Source organism: Zootoca vivipara, chromosome 9, assembly GCF_965207765.1.
Source record: "Zootoca vivipara chromosome 9, rZooViv2.hap1.1, whole genome shotgun sequence".
Taxonomy (NCBI): Eukaryota; Metazoa; Chordata; class Lepidosauria; order Squamata; family Lacertidae; genus Zootoca; species Zootoca vivipara.
In genome coordinates this window covers 33,776,526-33,794,428 of record NC_142592.1, presented here as the reverse complement: position 1 = coordinate 33,794,428, position 17,903 = coordinate 33,776,526, and the positions used below count along the sequence as shown (strand labels likewise).

Below are 17,903 nucleotides of genomic sequence, written 5' to 3'. Positions count from 1 at the left end.
AATTAAATTATAACAGCCAATCAATAAAAAAGGTTCAGCAGCAGAGGTTACACCTTTTATGTGCATATTATTATGTTGAAGATCTGTAGATAGTGGACATAAAAGTTGTTCAAGTGCAAATGAACTAGTTGATTTGGCATGACTTGCTAGTAGTTTGCTGACCGCACATGTTAATAGTTTCCAATGTGAAGAATTTAAATTCGGGAAGCATACGTTAGATATAATACATGCACTAGCACTTATTAGAGAAATGTCAAGGGGTTATACTGCTGTACAATCTCAATATTAAATATCTGAATCATTTGTAACCAGGCCTACAATTTCTCATAAAAGTTTCTAAATCTAGTGTACTTACTTTCTATTTGTGCAGATTAACTGAAAAGTGTAAAAGGTATATGACTTTGTTCCTTTTATTTAACAGCACCACATTTTCAATATCTAGGCTTCAATTTTGCAGTCTTCTCACAGTGTTTTGTTTAAAATAACACATCATCAAAAGGAATTATAATATGTGAGTGTTCCACAACTTTATTAGTTACAAAAAGAAAAAGAAAGAGAATTAGCTTGTGTTCAATATTAAAAACTATGTCAAAAGCAAACAACCTTTTGGGAATGCTGTAGCTCTCTGAACTCATTAGGACAATCAGTCCTTCATAATGCCATAGTTACCATCCAGGGGATAGAAAAGTCAGATCCACCCCCATAAAACTTGCAGTCAATCACATTATGATATGCCCATATAAGGATTGTCCATGTCCTAATCCATTCACTTAACGTTATTGTAGGTACTAAGGCAGGAGCATATTAAGCGGTAACATAGGAGGATTTTTCTAGCAAAAGAGATCAGGATTGGGTCATGTAAAGACACGGCATCGAGTACCCAAACATGAGCCACACTGGATGCATTCCCTGACAGATGGTCAGCTGACCATTCACTGTACATACGTGTGTGACCAGATGATTAGCACTAGGAAAGAAGACAATGCTGATCATGTTTGATCACTGCTGAATACAAAGATGTTTCAGTTTATGCAAAATGCAAGGATGTGTCAAGTTGGAGGAAGTTAAGTGTTCTTAAGTGGGAGGCAGACATTTCTTTCTGTGCTACATGGTAGCAGGGTAAGTGTATCTAAAACAGACCACAGACCAAGACAGTCGGATGATAAATGACACAATCTCAGCAGCAGCAACATGTCAATGGCAGCAATAAGATCTCAATAATATATGAACTGTTTGAGAATTTGTACACACCAACATATGTTTGCTAAATATATTTTCATCATTTATATGCTGTCCATCTGCCAACACTTTCTACGTGAAAGAATTAAGGTTTACACACAAGAATATAGCTTTCCATTCTAGATTGATTTAGTGCAGCATCCACATCATAGTTCTATATCCACAATCTCCAATGCAGATTAAAATTCTCATTCCACACAACCATGCTTCACACAGTGCAGATTAAAAGAGTGTGGGAAGTTCCACTTTTAAACTACTGTTTAGCTACCTTCTTTATGAATGTCAAATAATAGTTAATATGAACGCTAGGGTTACCAATATACTATTGGGAACTATATGTCTTTCTTAAATATGAATGTATATTTGGGGCCAAACTTGACAAGACACCATTCACATAAATAGCAACTGGGTGTGAAAAGTATAAAAAAGTAAATAGCAGACATGACCTCACCCCCATGTGCTGGTGTGGGTGGTAATGAGAATTTAACCCATTGCTCCTGCTACAGTCCCATCCATGGGCCCTACATGTCTGCTATTTGTGTCCTATTATGACACAAATGATCGTTGGACAGTGTTCTCAAAGCTACCAACATGAGTTTGACCAAACTGTGAGAGGCAGTGGAAGACAGGAGTGCCTGGCGTGCTCTGGTCCATGGGGTCATGAAGAGTCGGACATGACTAAATGACTAAACAACAACAATTACCACAAACAGGAGCTTTTTCTTCTAATACAAATATCAGGCACAGGTTTCCAATCCAGACTAGGATCAGAGTAAGGCAAAGGGGTTAAGCACCCTCATTCCATGCAATAGGATGATGCTCTGGATTAGGAACTGTGCATCACCATTCAAAGAATTACTAACTGCATGAATGATGTCCCGTCTACTTTGGCCCTCTGTTTTCTAGGTGGAGTTTCCATAACTGACCTTTATGTGGGGGGAAAGGACTTAAAATAACTAATCAAAACATTTCTTCATTCATTGAGACTGTGCAGAGTGTAGGAAGAAAGACCATGGATGAGCTGAGGAAAAATACAGTGACATTTTTATTTAAGAATAATTTAAGAATTTGTATTTAAGAAGTCCAAGCATTATAATACTTTATTCAATCTTTCTTGCCAAACACCCTATCCTTCCTCATCTGTCCCCTGCACATTCTCCCCTGAGCCAAACCTATTTGAATTTAAGTTGTTACTAAAATTATCTGTCTTTTGCACTCTAAGACCTAGGTCACAACCTTATTTAGGGGCAGGAAATAGTTATCAGGTCACCGACTGGTCACATGAAAAGGATTTGAAATGCTTCAGCACTCAGCGATTTATTTCTCCAAATGACTGCCTTATGGAGTATAAAATATTTTAACATTTTCCCTTCCCTTCCATCTATTCTTTGTGTGGGGGTATGGAAAAATCACTGAACTTCATACCATGAGGAACAAATTGGTGAAAAAAGGAAGTACATTCAAAACAATCAAAATCAAATCTTTCGTATTGCCTGATCTACAATATTTGTTTAAATTTTAAAATTGTGATCTGTAGTGGCTGGAAAAACCACATACACTCCTATCAATGAACATAGCAGCTTGTTTACTGAAAAATAAAAAATATGATTCATTTTTTAAAATGCAGCATCTGGCTTAAGTATACTTAGGATTGCAGGTGACTGTTTAAGAGAGTAAGTTCCACTGGACCTAGTGGGTGACATCAAATGCTGCCATTCTGTTTGATCCAGTAGACATCTACCGGTACTAGCATATGAGAAAGCTTTCTGCTTTCTGCTACAGTCTCCTCCACACACTTGAAAATAAGCTCCAGACAATGGGGAAACTGTCTGGAACACAATAGAATAGTATAGAGGGCTGCACTAGAAATTGACAAAAACTGCCTTCCCTTGTAGGCACTTCTGCTGGATCAAAGAACATTCTGCAAGTGGAATGGCAACACTGGATTTACTTCTGAGTAAGCATGCCCAATCTTGCATTTGATGGCAGAGCCATTGCAAAATGCAGAAGTATGCATGCTGGTCTTTCAGTGCTGATAGAAGTGCTCACTCAGTGGACATTACTACACCTGAAAGCAGTCTTTGTCTTAGCTTGACTGATATGCTACTACTGTATAATTAAGATAGATAATCTGATTTAACTAATCTTATGAATCCTCCCAGACACAATTTTGCAAGTCGATCCTGGGACAATGAGAGGTACCATCTTTATACTACTCATGCATCTGAAAATCAAGTACCACATTATAAAATAAGAGGTATGGGAGCATTCTCCAAGACTGATATCTGAAAATGTAATGTAGAAAGGTACATGTGAACAATACTGTGACTTCTTTGATGTATTTTCATGTAGACTGCTGAGAGAATAAGACCCACTAAATTTATATATTCCCGTAAATATGAAAACAATTAGGCTGCATGTGCCATCCCTTATTCTCAAACATGGAAGTACTTCTGTGTCACTAGCCAGTAACATAGGAAAGAACCATAGCAGGAAAATTTATTTTTGTTTTAAATTTAAAAGCTAAATGTCATAATACTAACAATGAAGAATCAACCAATTCATCGTCCAACTATAGCATGTCTGTCTGTCTATCTATCTATCTATCTATCTATCTATCTATCTATCTATCTATCTATCTAATCATCTAATCTTTCTGCATAGGAAGACATTCCATTTCCAACAAGCCTTTTAAGCAGATATCTTTCCCAGTCTACATCTGTATTAGCATTGTTTTTGCAGGCTCAATCCAGTCAAACTGCAACCTCTACTCCCTATATTTGTTGCAGTCACCCTTTCTTCTTGGTCTTTCATTAGCCTCCACAGTACTTTGAGAGTCTTGAGTCAGCCCTTTCTCTCCCCCATATTTACCTTTTGCCCAAGTTTCACCCCTGACACACTGTAACAGACTTTTTTTTATGACTTATGACTTCATTTCTCTTATGGGCAGGTTAGAGGTGCTGCACAGCCTAAGACATTTAGTTGTCCTCCCCTCTTTGAGGAAAGTGGATCCTGCCCATGAGAGCAACAAAGTGCAAAGGTCAGTGAGGTCCACAGGCACCTAACAACACACAGGAGTCTATAAGCTTCACTGAGCTGATCAGAGGGGGGGGGTGTTTAAGAATGAAAATGCTGTTGTTGCAAGAAACCTACCGGTAGTAATCCTAAGGCTGCAGTACTAAGATCACTAACTGCAAAGATAATAAATGGTCCCATAAACTTTTAAACAACCAGGCACAACTACCTGTTTTATAGACAAATGTGTGAGACTCCAAAACAGAGAGCCGTAAATTACAAGAATTAGCATGTAGGGCTCCACAAACATTTTTGGGGTTAAAAAGGGGTCCTCATTCTCCTAAAAGTTGGGAACCATTGTATTAGAGCACTGATTAAAATAACTTTTTCCTCAAACCACAATACAGTTTTATACTATTACTGCTAGCATACCATGATGATATTTTATTACTTCACTTTGAACTTGGTGCTTAAGCTACACTTCTGTTTTATTCTCTCATAATATCTATCTGAATATATATTTATTATTCACGGCCAGATTAGAAAATCAGGCACAGATTTTATTTTTAAATTTTGGTTTAAACAATGAGAAAGCAGACAACTTCAACTATGTAACTGAAGCTCCAGTGTGTGCACTGTGTGGACCCTGCTGTCTTACAACTTTTGAGAGCACTGCTGTTGTGAACTGGGTTTGCACTCTGCCAGCAAAGCAGCTCTGACCCATGGAGAGCACTCCTTCAGATCAACACTGCCTCAGGCTTTGCTGCGTTCTCCAAGAAGTCTTACATTTCAGGCATCAAGTTGAATTTCTTCTGGAGATGATTAACCCAAACCCATGACAGATTTTTTCCAAGATATCTAACTCCTTATGTTTATTTTATCCTGGCTCTTTTTGGATGTACTGGACACAAGTAGTCTACTCATTTTACATGTTAAAGGGCTGGTGGAGAGCCATTAATTCCTTAAAATGAGAAAATATTTCAATGTGCAGGGCTCTGTTGTGTGAGCTCACACTAGATAATAAGAAACAAAGCTACAGGACTGTGATTCTTGAGTAAAAGATTCCCTTCTGTCTTGGAAGGTTTCTTTAAAATGCTTTTCATCACATTCCAAGGCACAGATCTTAAACCTTATAGAAATGCTGCCACTGCAATATTAGAAATGGGCAGTTTCATGCAATTTGGCACACAGATCTGGAATCAACAAAGAATACATTTCTTGCCGTTTCCAGTAGCTAATTGTACGTTATAGATTTTGTGAACCATCTCTAAGTAAAATTAGATTTTGAAGATTCAAAAACAAGTTCTGCTTTTGGAGGAGATAATATAATAGTTTAGGAAGTCTAGTTATTTATATCTGAAAACAATAGCTGAAAGTAGCCATAATGTGTTATATCCAATGCCAGACATACTTGAAGCTAACAGACATAACTAACATAGGTTCATTGATTTCAATGGGTCTTCCCTGAGTAGAACTTTGTTGGATACAACCTAATATCTTTATTTGCTCTTTGAAGTGATACCAATTATACTTTTATAAAATGATGCATATTGATTTATAAAAGACACAAACCAATATGGCTAAATATTACTTCCAAATCACCTGAATAAGTGCTCTAAAAAAACAAAATGAAACAAAAAACTAACATCCAAAGATAATGTAAAATCTAGACTAGTGATACTTTTTGTCTTTCCATATTTTAAAAAAATCAACCATATCATTCTTTGAAAAAAGTCCAGAGATACTAATATTTATATTGTAAATCCAACCCCAGGTGTTGATCATAAATGCATAAAAACAAGAGTGGTTAGAATTCTAGCCCCAGCCAATGTTATTAGAAAGAGAGAAGGTAGATTGGAGCCCTAAATTCAAGAAAAACTCAAACTGTTTCATGAAAAGAAAGGGTGAACCGTACTAATCTCAGACATGTGGGGGTTGGTTTTGCTTCCTTAGAGGTATAAGAAAGTTTATCTGAGCTTTAGCATGTTGCAGGGCTGACTTTGGCACTAACACAGGCCCAGAAAGCTGTAGCTCAAATAAATAGCACAGAAAACATGCTGAAAACAGCGGCCTAGCTCCTTTAAGATGTTACAACATATCCAAGAATATTTTAAAGGGCACAAGCTCCTTTCATTTGATTTAGAGAATTAGTAAAACATGAGAATGGTCTCATTCCAATGGTCTACATTTAGAAGATGCCATCATATTAATCAGGCAGAAGGTTCAGGCAAAACAAAAAGTCATGACTTTGATAGTACTGGTATTCTTATCTTGCCAGTCCAATGCAGGGGTTCCCCAAATTGTGGTCTGCAAACCACCAAGAGATTCATTCAGCTAGTCTGAGTCCATATTAAATATTCATATTGATTTTTAATTGTATTGTTATTGCTTCTTTTATTTCTTATAATGATCTTAAATTATATTCTACGGAATTCAAATTGTTGTACTATAAAATACAATATAGGAAATAAAAGAAGCAATAAAAATAACATCTAGCACACATATTACAATTGCTACAACAGTTTATACTCATTAGAACAATCATACTACCTATATACCCAGATATTGTATTGTACCAGTTTCAAGCACTTTTCTTTCTTTTCCTTTTGTTTTAACTTCACCCTTTTCACCTTATTTCTGTACAGAAATTTTCAATAAAATATAAATATTTTAAAAAGCAATTACTACAACAGTAAGTAAGTAAGTAGCGTAAGTAAGTAAGTAAGTAAGTAAGTAAGTAAGTAAGTAAGTAAATAGATAGATAAGTAAATGGTCTTCCAAAACCCTCAGCAATCTTCAAGTGGTCCATGTGGGGGGAAAGTTCTGGAACCACTGCTCTAATCCCTTCAGTTTTTGGAGAAAGTTCTAGGATGTACATGCCCACTGTCCTGAGTTGATCACTATAAGAAATCCTAGGCTCAGATCTGCTTCAAGTCTTCAATCCCTATCTTGTTGTGCTTAAGATCACTGGGTGCAAATGTACTATGGATTCTACTCTTTTTTAATTTTTAAGTAACTTCTTCTCATTGGCAATATGGGCAGTTGTTGGTATTTCTGTCTAAAGAGCAAGACTCATGTCTTGCCAAGGAGTTATCCTAGATTTGCAGGATTTTGGAGATGGAATGGTTCCCAAGGGTCATCTTGTCCAACCCCCTGCAGTGCAGGAATCACAGCTAAAGAATGCCTGGCAGATGGTCATCCAAGCTCTATTGAAAAACCTCTAAAGAAGGAGTGCCCAACACCTTCTGAGGGAGTCTGTTTCACTGTCAAACTGCAAACAAAGCAAATGGGGTTCTTGCTCTTTTGTTCTGTTGTATCTTGAACCTAAGGCACTGTGATTGTCTTAACAAGAACGTGCAGTATAAGCCAACCTTTGCCAACCAGGTGCTCTCTAGATGCCAGGGGCTGACAGGAGCTGCAGGCCAAAACATCTGGAGGGTGCCAGTTGGCAGGAGGCTAGTATAAGTAAGTAAACTAAATTCAAGGTCAGCTAAATGTTTGGGAATGGACACATAGCCTATCCTTTGGCCTGATCCAGCAGGACAGATCTGTTGTTCTTAAAAGCTCAGATGTGAAAAACAAAAACAAACAAGCAAATACTTTGTTAGAGCAATGCAGTGCTGCTGCAGATGTAATCCTAAAAACCACATGTAAGCAGAAGTCTGCCTGTGGAAGACAGTGCAGTCATTAACAGGTTAGATGTTTTGAAAATACGAATGTTGAAATTCTTAGAATACCAAGCAAACTGTGGTCCCCCAGGAAAATGATTATATTTTCTGATCAGGAGGCTAAATATTTGCATAGTTCAACTTAAAAGCAAGAGAGATTAAAATATCTGCATAGCATACAACTATCAAAACATCAACTTGTTTATTTATTACCATTTTATCCTTCCCTTCTTCCATGGAGCTCAGAGTATAAAGCATGGTTTTTCATCTTAAGCCAGGTTTGATTTCCTCAAGAACTGGCATAGCTGGTATGTCAGCCTAAGCTGAGTAAAGGCTCTTCTGGCCCAACTACCAACTGGTAATTCAGATGTAAAGCTGAATCCAGGAGCTTGCTCGAGCAACAAACCTGATTTTTTAAGCCATCTAAGGCAGGTTGAATCCATACTCCAGGGTAGTTCTGTCCTGACCAGAAGCACATCCATTATATGAAGTGAGCTTCAATTTGTTAGTCCTCATCCAGCCCAATACCACCCCATCATGGGTTCAGAACCATAACAGCCTGCTTCATATTAGATGAAAGGAAAAATAGAATTGTGTGTCATTTACATATTGATGACAATATACTCCAAATCTTTGGAATACCTCTCCCAGTGGTTCCATGTAGACAATGAACAACATGGGGGACAAAACTGATCCTTGAGGGACACCATACACCAATGACACACTGAACAAGAATCCTCCCACAGTACCTTCTGGGGGGGGGGGAGACCAGAATCACTGCAAAACATCTCTGCCAGTCAGTCCAGAAGGATATCACGGTGAGTGGTCTCGAATGAGAGCAGGAGAACCTACCAGGACTTATTCCCCCTCTTAAGTTCCCAGGTTGGATTGTCTACCAAGGCAACCAAAGCTGTTTCAGTTCAAAACCAGGCCAGAAATGGAATTCAAAAAATAGTTTGTTTTCCCCCCTGTGTGTCTGTGAACTTGAATCACCTGAATTCCCCCCCCCTTTTTGCATGTTTTTATACTGCTACTTTATTGATTTTAGACTGTACATTTATTTTTATGATATGGTTTGTTTTTATATTGTACATCACCTAGAGAGATATAAAATATTCAGTGGCTTTTATGTCTTTATATTTGTGTCATGTGTCAATGATACCAAGTTTAGCTGTGGATCTTGTACTGGCAAGGAATGGAGCTAAATATCAGATGGGGCAGTAACAGTGCTGGTGAAATGGTAAACTGTGATGTTCCATCATATGAGATCAGTACGAACCTGGTATTCTGGTAAAAGCATGCCTTTCCCATAATGAATATTATCTGCGCAACATTTTGCACTACACCCCATATGGCAGTTTTGCTGGCTTACCATACACATTGAAACAGCTTTAGCTGAATCAATGTGAGGTCAAGACTGCAAAAGTATGACTTGGCATCTATCTCTAGCTGTTAGTGAGCCACTGGTGCATTGTTTCAAGTACTATCTGTGCTGTTACAGTAGATGGCTGGGATTTGTCAGAAATTCTTTGTGTAGATCTTCACAGAAAAAATTCATTTCTATAACTGTTGGTTGCAATGTGCTTCTCATTATGATGATTATCCTACCCTATTCAAACAAATGTAAAAAAGATGCAGTACATGACATATTTGTGGTGCATTTTCATATCCAGCAACATCAAAGTCTGATTACGTATATAATGCATATGTATACACATAGTTATTAGTTAAACAGTAGGATCTCATACATGTAATTGACATTATATACTGAATAAGTATTCCCCACCCCCACCCCAAAAATTAGCCCTCTTTTGCTGATGGGGGTCACTACTGACCCCATAGGACTATACAAAAGTTATAAAACATTTTCTCTTCACTTCTGCCATTTCATACTCCATATATTCTCCAACAATAAAGGAGTTAATCCTTCCATTGTGTTTCAATCTTGCCTATCCAGAATAAGCTTTTAAATAATTATGTTTATTTTAAATATTTATATTCAGCTTCTAAAAAAACAGAACAACCAGTGGTCTACATACAAGTTAAAGGAATAAAATATAAAAGTTAAGATAGATCACTGATCAAGAATGCCTGGGTGAGTAAAAAAGTCTTCATCTGCCACCAACAAGATATAGATGCAGAACCAGAGATTCCAAAGAGAGACAATGGAAAAGGCCTCATCTCTGGTCAACACCACTGACCTCACATTTGAAATAAAAGGAGGAGGAAGAGAAGTACTTTGGAAATTAAAATTCTATTTTCTTGCATAAAGAATACAATGGGCCAGTTTACACTTAAAAGTAGGCCAAATTATGGTGAATTGTGAATGAATGAACAGTGGAAAAATTGCTGCTACTTCTGCTGCTGCCATGCTTACTGCCATGATTACTGGATGGCAGCTATAGTTCACCGTAGTGACAACCAAACCTAGGCTCACCAAACCTAGGCTCACCATTTGTCTTGTCTCCCCCAGGCAGAATACAAATGGTAAATCAAGAATTACAACTCATGGTTTGATTAGGGTGATAGAAACCAGAAGCCCATGTTCAGACATAATGCTAAGCCAAACCATGGTTTAGCTCCAGGCAGCATGACAGCAGCATGACTTGGGGAGGAGTGAAGGAGTAATGCTTTTGAATCTGAGTACTCACACACTCACTCTTTCATAATAAGCCATGGTTTCGCTTAGTGTTGTGTGTAAATCAGACCGGTATCTAAACAATACAACCTATTATTAAAGTGGGATCTCATTGACCCAATATACTGGGTTACTATGCTGGTCTCCGACCGTAATAAATTACCTATCTATCTAAAAAAACTGGGTTACAACATCCTTTATCCATTATAAAAATGTTTCATAATTCACTAATTGGACAATACATTAAAAACAAACACCAGAGATGTCTTTTCCTCCATCATTTCCCCATCATTAAATAACAATGCATTTTATGGGTATGATGCTTGCTTACTATAAGAAGATGTATATGCTGAACTAAACTGCATAACATGTGAAAAAAATGGCCATGGTAATGGCATCTCCCAGACAAAAGGATACTGTTCCATACAGTATAACAAGTTTATATTGAGGTTGCTGCATTGACTTCTATTGCTATTTCTGCATACTCAAAAGTCTGCACGTGCACAGGAACTATGTGGATTTAAACCATGGATACCACCTGCATCACTTTCTTTCTTATGTCCTTGTCAGAGAAAGATACCTAAGGAAATCATTTGCTTCTATACTTCCCTGTTGTGTCAATTCACCAGTTAGAAGTTTGTGCACTATACTATTTTCTAGAATCTAGAAAAACAAGCATTGTCTTAAAGAAACAAAGCAATGAATTCATGCTATCCTGCTTTGCAACAGGGCATAAACGTGCACAGAATCTGAAAAATAAGGGTAAATATGTGGAAAACAATAATAAATAGTTTTTCATGAAGTTTTGAGTAGGCTTTAAAGGAAACAAATTTTCAATTACTTCTTCGGAAATTTATTTCAGCTTAAAGTAAGAAAAATGCAATATTTATGGAAGACAATAAATAAATAAATAAATCACACTGTTTAAACTCTTCAGGATAAATATGCCTGCCCAGCTGTCTCTATTCTCCTACTGAGTTTTGCTGCTATCATCCTACAAAACCTAAAGTATGAAAAAATTGAAGCAAGGCAAGAACTGGATGTCAGCTCAAAATAATTATTTTGGCATATTATAAATCTAAGTTAAAATTAGTTTTAGTCTGATCCATTCACTGGACTTTTTAGTACGGGTACTAGGTAAATGTTTCCCCACTACAATTTCTATCTGTTACTAGAAGAAGAATATTTAATTCCTAAAATATGAAATACAAATGTGTGCAATATGAAAATAACAAAACAAGTTAGCCACATATGATTATGAATACAGTAAAAAACCAAAACCCTTGCATATCTAGAAGCCAGATACAATTTTGTATATATTATTTTTCTTCCTTATTGTGTCAGGATTTATTTTAACACTGAAAATTAAGTCAAAATGAGAAGAAACAGTCAAGAAACATACTATGTATTTGGTAGTCTCATTTCTTATACTTTTTCACTACTGTGATATATTCCAGTTTAACAAAAATGAAAAAGTGTTCTAATTGTTTCACTTCCTAGGGCATCCCCTTTCAAAACTAGCAACCCTTCTAACAGATAACATATGTGTACTTGCTGCCCGATGTTAAATTCCACTCTGCCTCCTGTGATTCCAAACATTCAAGAAATAAAGGAAATATATTTTCTATGAAGATATCACTTTGTTAGGCTCTCTGATAAACTGAAGTTTAAAATTTCCACCTGGGTACTCTCTCTCTCTCTCTCTCTCTCTCTCTCTGTGTGTGTGTGTGTGTGTGTGTTCAAGAGAGGGGGGGGTGGACAGCAGATTTGCATTATCTGAATTAAAGTGTTTGCCATTATAAACCTAAAAAGAAGTACTTTAAGGAAATTGATCCATACATCTGAATGACTTTCATAATTTTGAAAGATCTGAGAAAAAAGTCAAACATAAAATGAAACTCCTTTGCATACCTTCAAAGTAACCAGTTTTTGCAGTCTGTGCCTTCTTTGGTGGTTTCACAGGGGGATGTTTATTTTCATTGTTTTTGAACAACGCCAGGCGCACAGCTGGGTCTAGACGACAAGAACAAGTTAAAATCAAAAGGTCAGATCTTGCTCACTCATTCCCTAAAAGAAGTATTCGCCTTTTAGCCATTTATTAAGGGGGGGGGAGATCTATATGTAGGTTTTACATTATCAAGGGAAAATATACCATTCCTAACATTATAAAGTTAAAAAGAAAGGAGAAAGGAAATCACTTTGATTTATGTGACATATCTTAAACAATTATTCCATGGCCCAATTATTCTCTGGGCCAGGTTCCATGGTAAAGCAAAATGCCAATTAAAATCTGTATATTTAAAATAATATTTGATTCTTCTAGCTGGAAGCTGCACTTTCTGTTGAGTAGGCCCAGCCTACATATTCTATAACTAGAACAACCAGTTGAGACTGCCGAGGATGTTGAATAATGGTGTCTATTTCAAAATTGGAAATTATAAGCATCCTATTATCTGGTACTAACTTTATAGAAGACCTATAATAAATATTTTCAAGTAATGTGTAGCATAAAGCGTGTTACTTGTCAAATCCACCCGATGAAAACAGGCTTCCATACATTTATCATAATTCTACATCCCCTTGCCCATACGTAACTTCCACTACATCCAGTACCTGAAGTGTGGGAAGTATCAAACAGATGGTGGGTGCTATCTGCTGCTTGTGGGCTACTCAGGGGGAAGGTGGCTGATTCCACTTACTGCCTCCCATCTCAATAGATGATCAGTGCTATCAAATATATCATAGAATCGTAGAGTTGGAAGGAACCCAAGGGTCATCTAGTTCAACCCCCAGCAATGCAGAAATCTCAGCCAGTCATCTGGAAATGGGAGATTTCCAGACACAACACTGTACATGTATCACACTCCTATGGTCAAGGACACCTGGATAATGCCCATGGTGCGTCTCCATTTAAACATATTAAGCTCCCTTCACACACACAAACCCGGATGGTGTGGAAAAGTCTCCACCATTGTTCAGAACTACATGTTTGTGAATAATAGTTACGTTTGTGGGGCCAACTGTATGGACCTTTCCCACTCGATCAATACCTGTAGGGCATTGAAATAAGCAGAACTGTACTGAAATATCTATGCCTTTATTTCTATGGTTTACTCTTGTGGAGCAAATGTCTACAGTATTTTATTATATTATGCACTGGTAACAGAAACGGGAATTACATATGATTTAGTCTAGATGTTAAACCCTATTATTTGGATGATGTGCCATTAAAGATAAGTTGGCTTGGCTCTTAAAAAAGTGCTTAAGGCTGTAATGTAAAATTAGACAAAAGCCCTTGACAAAATTTATATATTGTTTGATTTTAGTGAAACCTTTAAGTGGTTAAAGTTTGTTTAAATAGGTTTTTTTTGTGGGGGAAGAAGTATGACAGACTATTTGAGAATTACAGACCAATCCAATCTGTGAATTGCTGTGCTGGCGGGCATTTGGATGGAGAGGAAGTGTTCCTATGCCCAGCCCAGCCTTGCTTCACCACCCTCCACTGACAGCAGCCAGTGGAAAACTCTGAAATGTGGCAGGGTGTGGGGTAACACACACGATCCTGTAGTTATGAAGTGTGCCTTGTTGCAGTCACATGATAGCACTGGGCTCTAACTAGGCGTCTTTGCAGCACCCGTCTGAGTGCTGGTGCAGGAAAGGGGCTTTAAAAAAATCCCCATGTTCCACTCTGAGTGGCGTGAGTGGCAGGGTTGTGGATTCACTGATTGCTGTGCTTCTCCATCATGCCTAGCCACTGCTGGCCAGGGGTCAGGATTACAGGCTTAAGAGGATAAATATTGCATCTTCAAGAATCAAAGTAAAATGAGGAACACAGTTCCTATCTTGTCAAGACATGGCAAATAACACTTTGTGACCATGGGTGTTTAAAACCAAAGTGATACATTGTGGACTACTGCTTAATTAAGACTGTGCATTCTCTACACTTAGAAATCTTTTGACGTTTGGCCAGTTCTCCTTGGCTGCAAAGTGTTCTAGTATCCTGCCCACACTTTTCTGATTATCTCATATTAGAGAAAAGTAGTTGGTGTGGACACAGTAGATGAATAAATCACAGCACACATTTGGTATGGTTAAACTGTGGCCACAACTTATTTAACTGCTTGAATAAACATTCATAACTGTAATGGATTAAAGCAGAACAGCCCTCTGAGCCATTACCTGACAGCACTGGTCCAGCAAAGTACTCAGACACTAGTTGTCTACAGCACAACATATATCGAAAGCTAATCCTGAGTCCTTTCTTTTGATAAAAGCCACAAGACTTGGGTACTTGCCAGAACCTAATTTCCCTTCATGCAAACTTTCAGACATCAACACAGACAGACTTCGTAAAAGAATACAAACATGCAAATAGCCTGGGTCGCCTTCTTTCTAATCTGAGTTCAGGATAGTGCTCACTATGTACCTAGACGACGACTCCATATTGTGCTGGAAATGGGGAAATGCTTTTCAAAGAGAATATATAGCAGATGTCAGCAAACCTGGGGTATGATTCAGTTATAATTTGGGTCTGTGGGGCTTTAAACTGGTAGGCAAATTTGGTGGACTGCAGAAAATGGAGAATTTAGCAGTCCCTTCATACCCAAACATTATACTTTGCATAAGAATCTGAATTATTCCAAAGACCCATTAAGTCCATTAAGTCTGAAGAAGTGTGCATGCACACGAAAGCTCATACCAAAATAAAAACTTAGTTGGTCTTTAAGGTGCTACTGAAGGAATTCCATTAAGTCCAACATTCTGTTTTCTACATATGCCCCAGAAAAGCTCACAATCAGGGTAAGATGACAATAGTCATCACCTGCTCTTTCCTTTCTCTCTGATTGTGCTGCTTTGAGCCATAGAATATGGACAGCAGAGTTACTGAGCAGCCTATCACTACATAGTCTATGGTCCAGGGCAACGGGCAGAGAGAAACATGGGGGAAGTCAATATAGCAATACAGCCAGAGCTGCCAGAGGCCACACTAGGAGGGCTGTTGGATGCCATCCCCTCCTGGTACAAAGGCTACAGACATTGAAGCAGTGTACAACACACATGCCTACTAAGAAGGTGGATGTGAAGTATCTTAAAGGGCTTCTTACCGAATAAGCTAAGAGAAGGCTTCCCGCTACTATCCACCCTCTGATGCCAAAATAGTCGGCCAGAATATGGGGAGGGAAGGAGAGGAGACAACAGAAGGGAGAGGAAAGGGCTTTTTTATTTTTCTTTCTTTTTTAATAGAAAGAACAGAGTAAACGGGAAAAGAAAACAGGTGGGAAGATTTCCAATAAGGAAAAGGGTGGTGGTCATGAGAAAAGGGTGGAGGCCATGAGAAAAGAGCTGAGGGGGGGGGGAGGACAGCAAAGCTGCGCTAAGGAAGAAATAGGGTCACTAAAAGGCAAAGTGAAAAATTACCAGAGCAATCAGAGTCAGAGGGGGGGGGGTTAGGGGAAAACAGGCAAAAAGCTAGCCTGTGGAGAAAAAAAAGGAGGACTGATTTCTTTGATGAAGGCAGGAGCAAACTGAATTGTGGGAGCTGCCTAATTCCTTCAATTTCACCCTGCCTTTGACCACCTGGTGGAGCTGTTACTCAACCCTTTTTACTAGCAATGGGAAAACTCTGAGTATTATATGTATTGCACATGCGTTTATCTTAATGCACATGCATTTATCTTAATGCACATGCATTTCTTGGGAACTTGGCATCTGTCAGGAATGCTGTTGCTCTTAACCATTATACCAGATCAGTCCTCTGTTTATATACTGATTATATTCTCAGTTAGTTGTGAAATTAACACTTTTTAGAAAGCAAATGTACAAACACTCATTTCCCCAACCTTGTTAATATTAGAACATCAAGAAGTCCTTTATATACAACTAACGAATGGACAGCAGACTTTGATATGCTTTAAGAAACAGCCATTTAGGAATGGATTAATCATAAGTAACATAAAGCAGACCACATATGGAGAAAAGATGATACACTCTAATGGGTTCCATTAATTACAAATGATATGTAGGCCACCAAGATGTATGTATGTGAAAAATTCAGCTGGACACCAGATATTCTGGATATTTTGATAGAACAGGGTGGGAGGCCATGAGAATCCCTGGACTTGCATGTACTCTTTGGGGGCTCTCTCCATTTTCTTTTCCTTTGTCACATTCACATGCTTAAGATTTTAAATTGCATTTCTTAAAGGCACACTTGATTTTGCCACACAAAATTCAGCACTGATGATACATCAAAACATCTGAAAGGGAGTTTCAAATAGCTTTCAAAATATCAAACTGGCATCATTAATAACTTGAAATTAGAAGTCAACATTACTGGGCATTTCAATGTTTTCAAATTGTTTTTTTTTAAAAAAATTCACAAAATCGAGAATTGCCTTATTAAATAAACAATCTAGAGCAACCATTGTCCACATATATTTCCAGATGATATAAAATGAATATGTCTACATTATAAAAAAATAAGGCTGATAAAATCAAAATAATTCTGTTACCTGACACAAAAGTGCTTAGAAGTGCAAGTTACTTTGAAATCAATGACACTTAAGTAGCAATCCCATGAACATCAATCAGTTTTGGGTGTGTCAACCTCTCACTACACTTCAATGCTGGGCCTCTTTCCAGATGTAGATCAATAGACCAGATTTATTTTTGACATGTAACTTCTATCACAGGCATCCCCAAACTTCGGCCCTCCAGATGTTTTGGACTACAATTCCCATCATCCCTGACCACTGGTCCTGTTAGCTAGGGATCATGGAAGTTGTAGGCCAAAACATCTGGAGGGCTGCAGTTTGGGGACGCCTGTTCTATCACATAATTCAACAGGAATGTTTACTTACCAAACTTATTAGATTTCTTTGCTTTCATTTTATGTGCTCTCTTTAGCATCAACTGTGCCGTAGAAATGTCTTTAAAACCCCTAAAAGAAAGGTGATTTTTAGTCATCAGGCAACAAGAAATATGCATTTACTGATATACCCAGAAGAGTTGTCAGTTTTCCTCATATCACATTGCAGCCCTCGCATCACATTGAATATTGGTCTTTGAGGGCATTTTGACACTGAGGGGTGAATTCAGGGACAGCAAAGGACATGTGAGAAAGGGATGGACCTAAAATGTTGCATTACATGTGCAGACCACATGCAGGGCTGTTTGGATTCTATATAACACAATAGCAAAGCACATATTACAAATAAAGTATCTGCGCAGAGCTTGGCATGGGCTGTAGTCCTCTATATGGTTCCACTAATGTTAGCCCACTAAAATTAACAAGAAAAGTGCATGCAGAATTGCTCAAGATTACATTCAACACTGACTGCTGA

The 17,903-nt window shown here is 37.9% G+C and overlaps 1 protein-coding gene across 4 annotated transcripts in view; it reads right to left on the bottom strand.

Moving 5' to 3' along the window:
* The window catches only part of LRRIQ1 (leucine rich repeats and IQ motif containing 1), a 101,066-nt gene that overhangs the window by 30,443 nt on the left and 52,720 nt on the right, over positions 1–17,903 (bottom strand). For all 4 annotated transcript variants that reach the window (XM_035127677.3, XM_035127679.3, XM_088651769.1 and 1 more), the window contains 2 exons: positions 17,421–17,500; positions 12,472–12,573 (listed from right to left, as the gene is read on the bottom strand). In XM_035127677.3, coding sequence (XP_034983568.3) covers positions 12,472–12,573; positions 17,421–17,500 — 182 coding nt within the window. The remainder of the gene's footprint in view (positions 1–12,471; positions 12,574–17,420; positions 17,501–17,903) is intronic.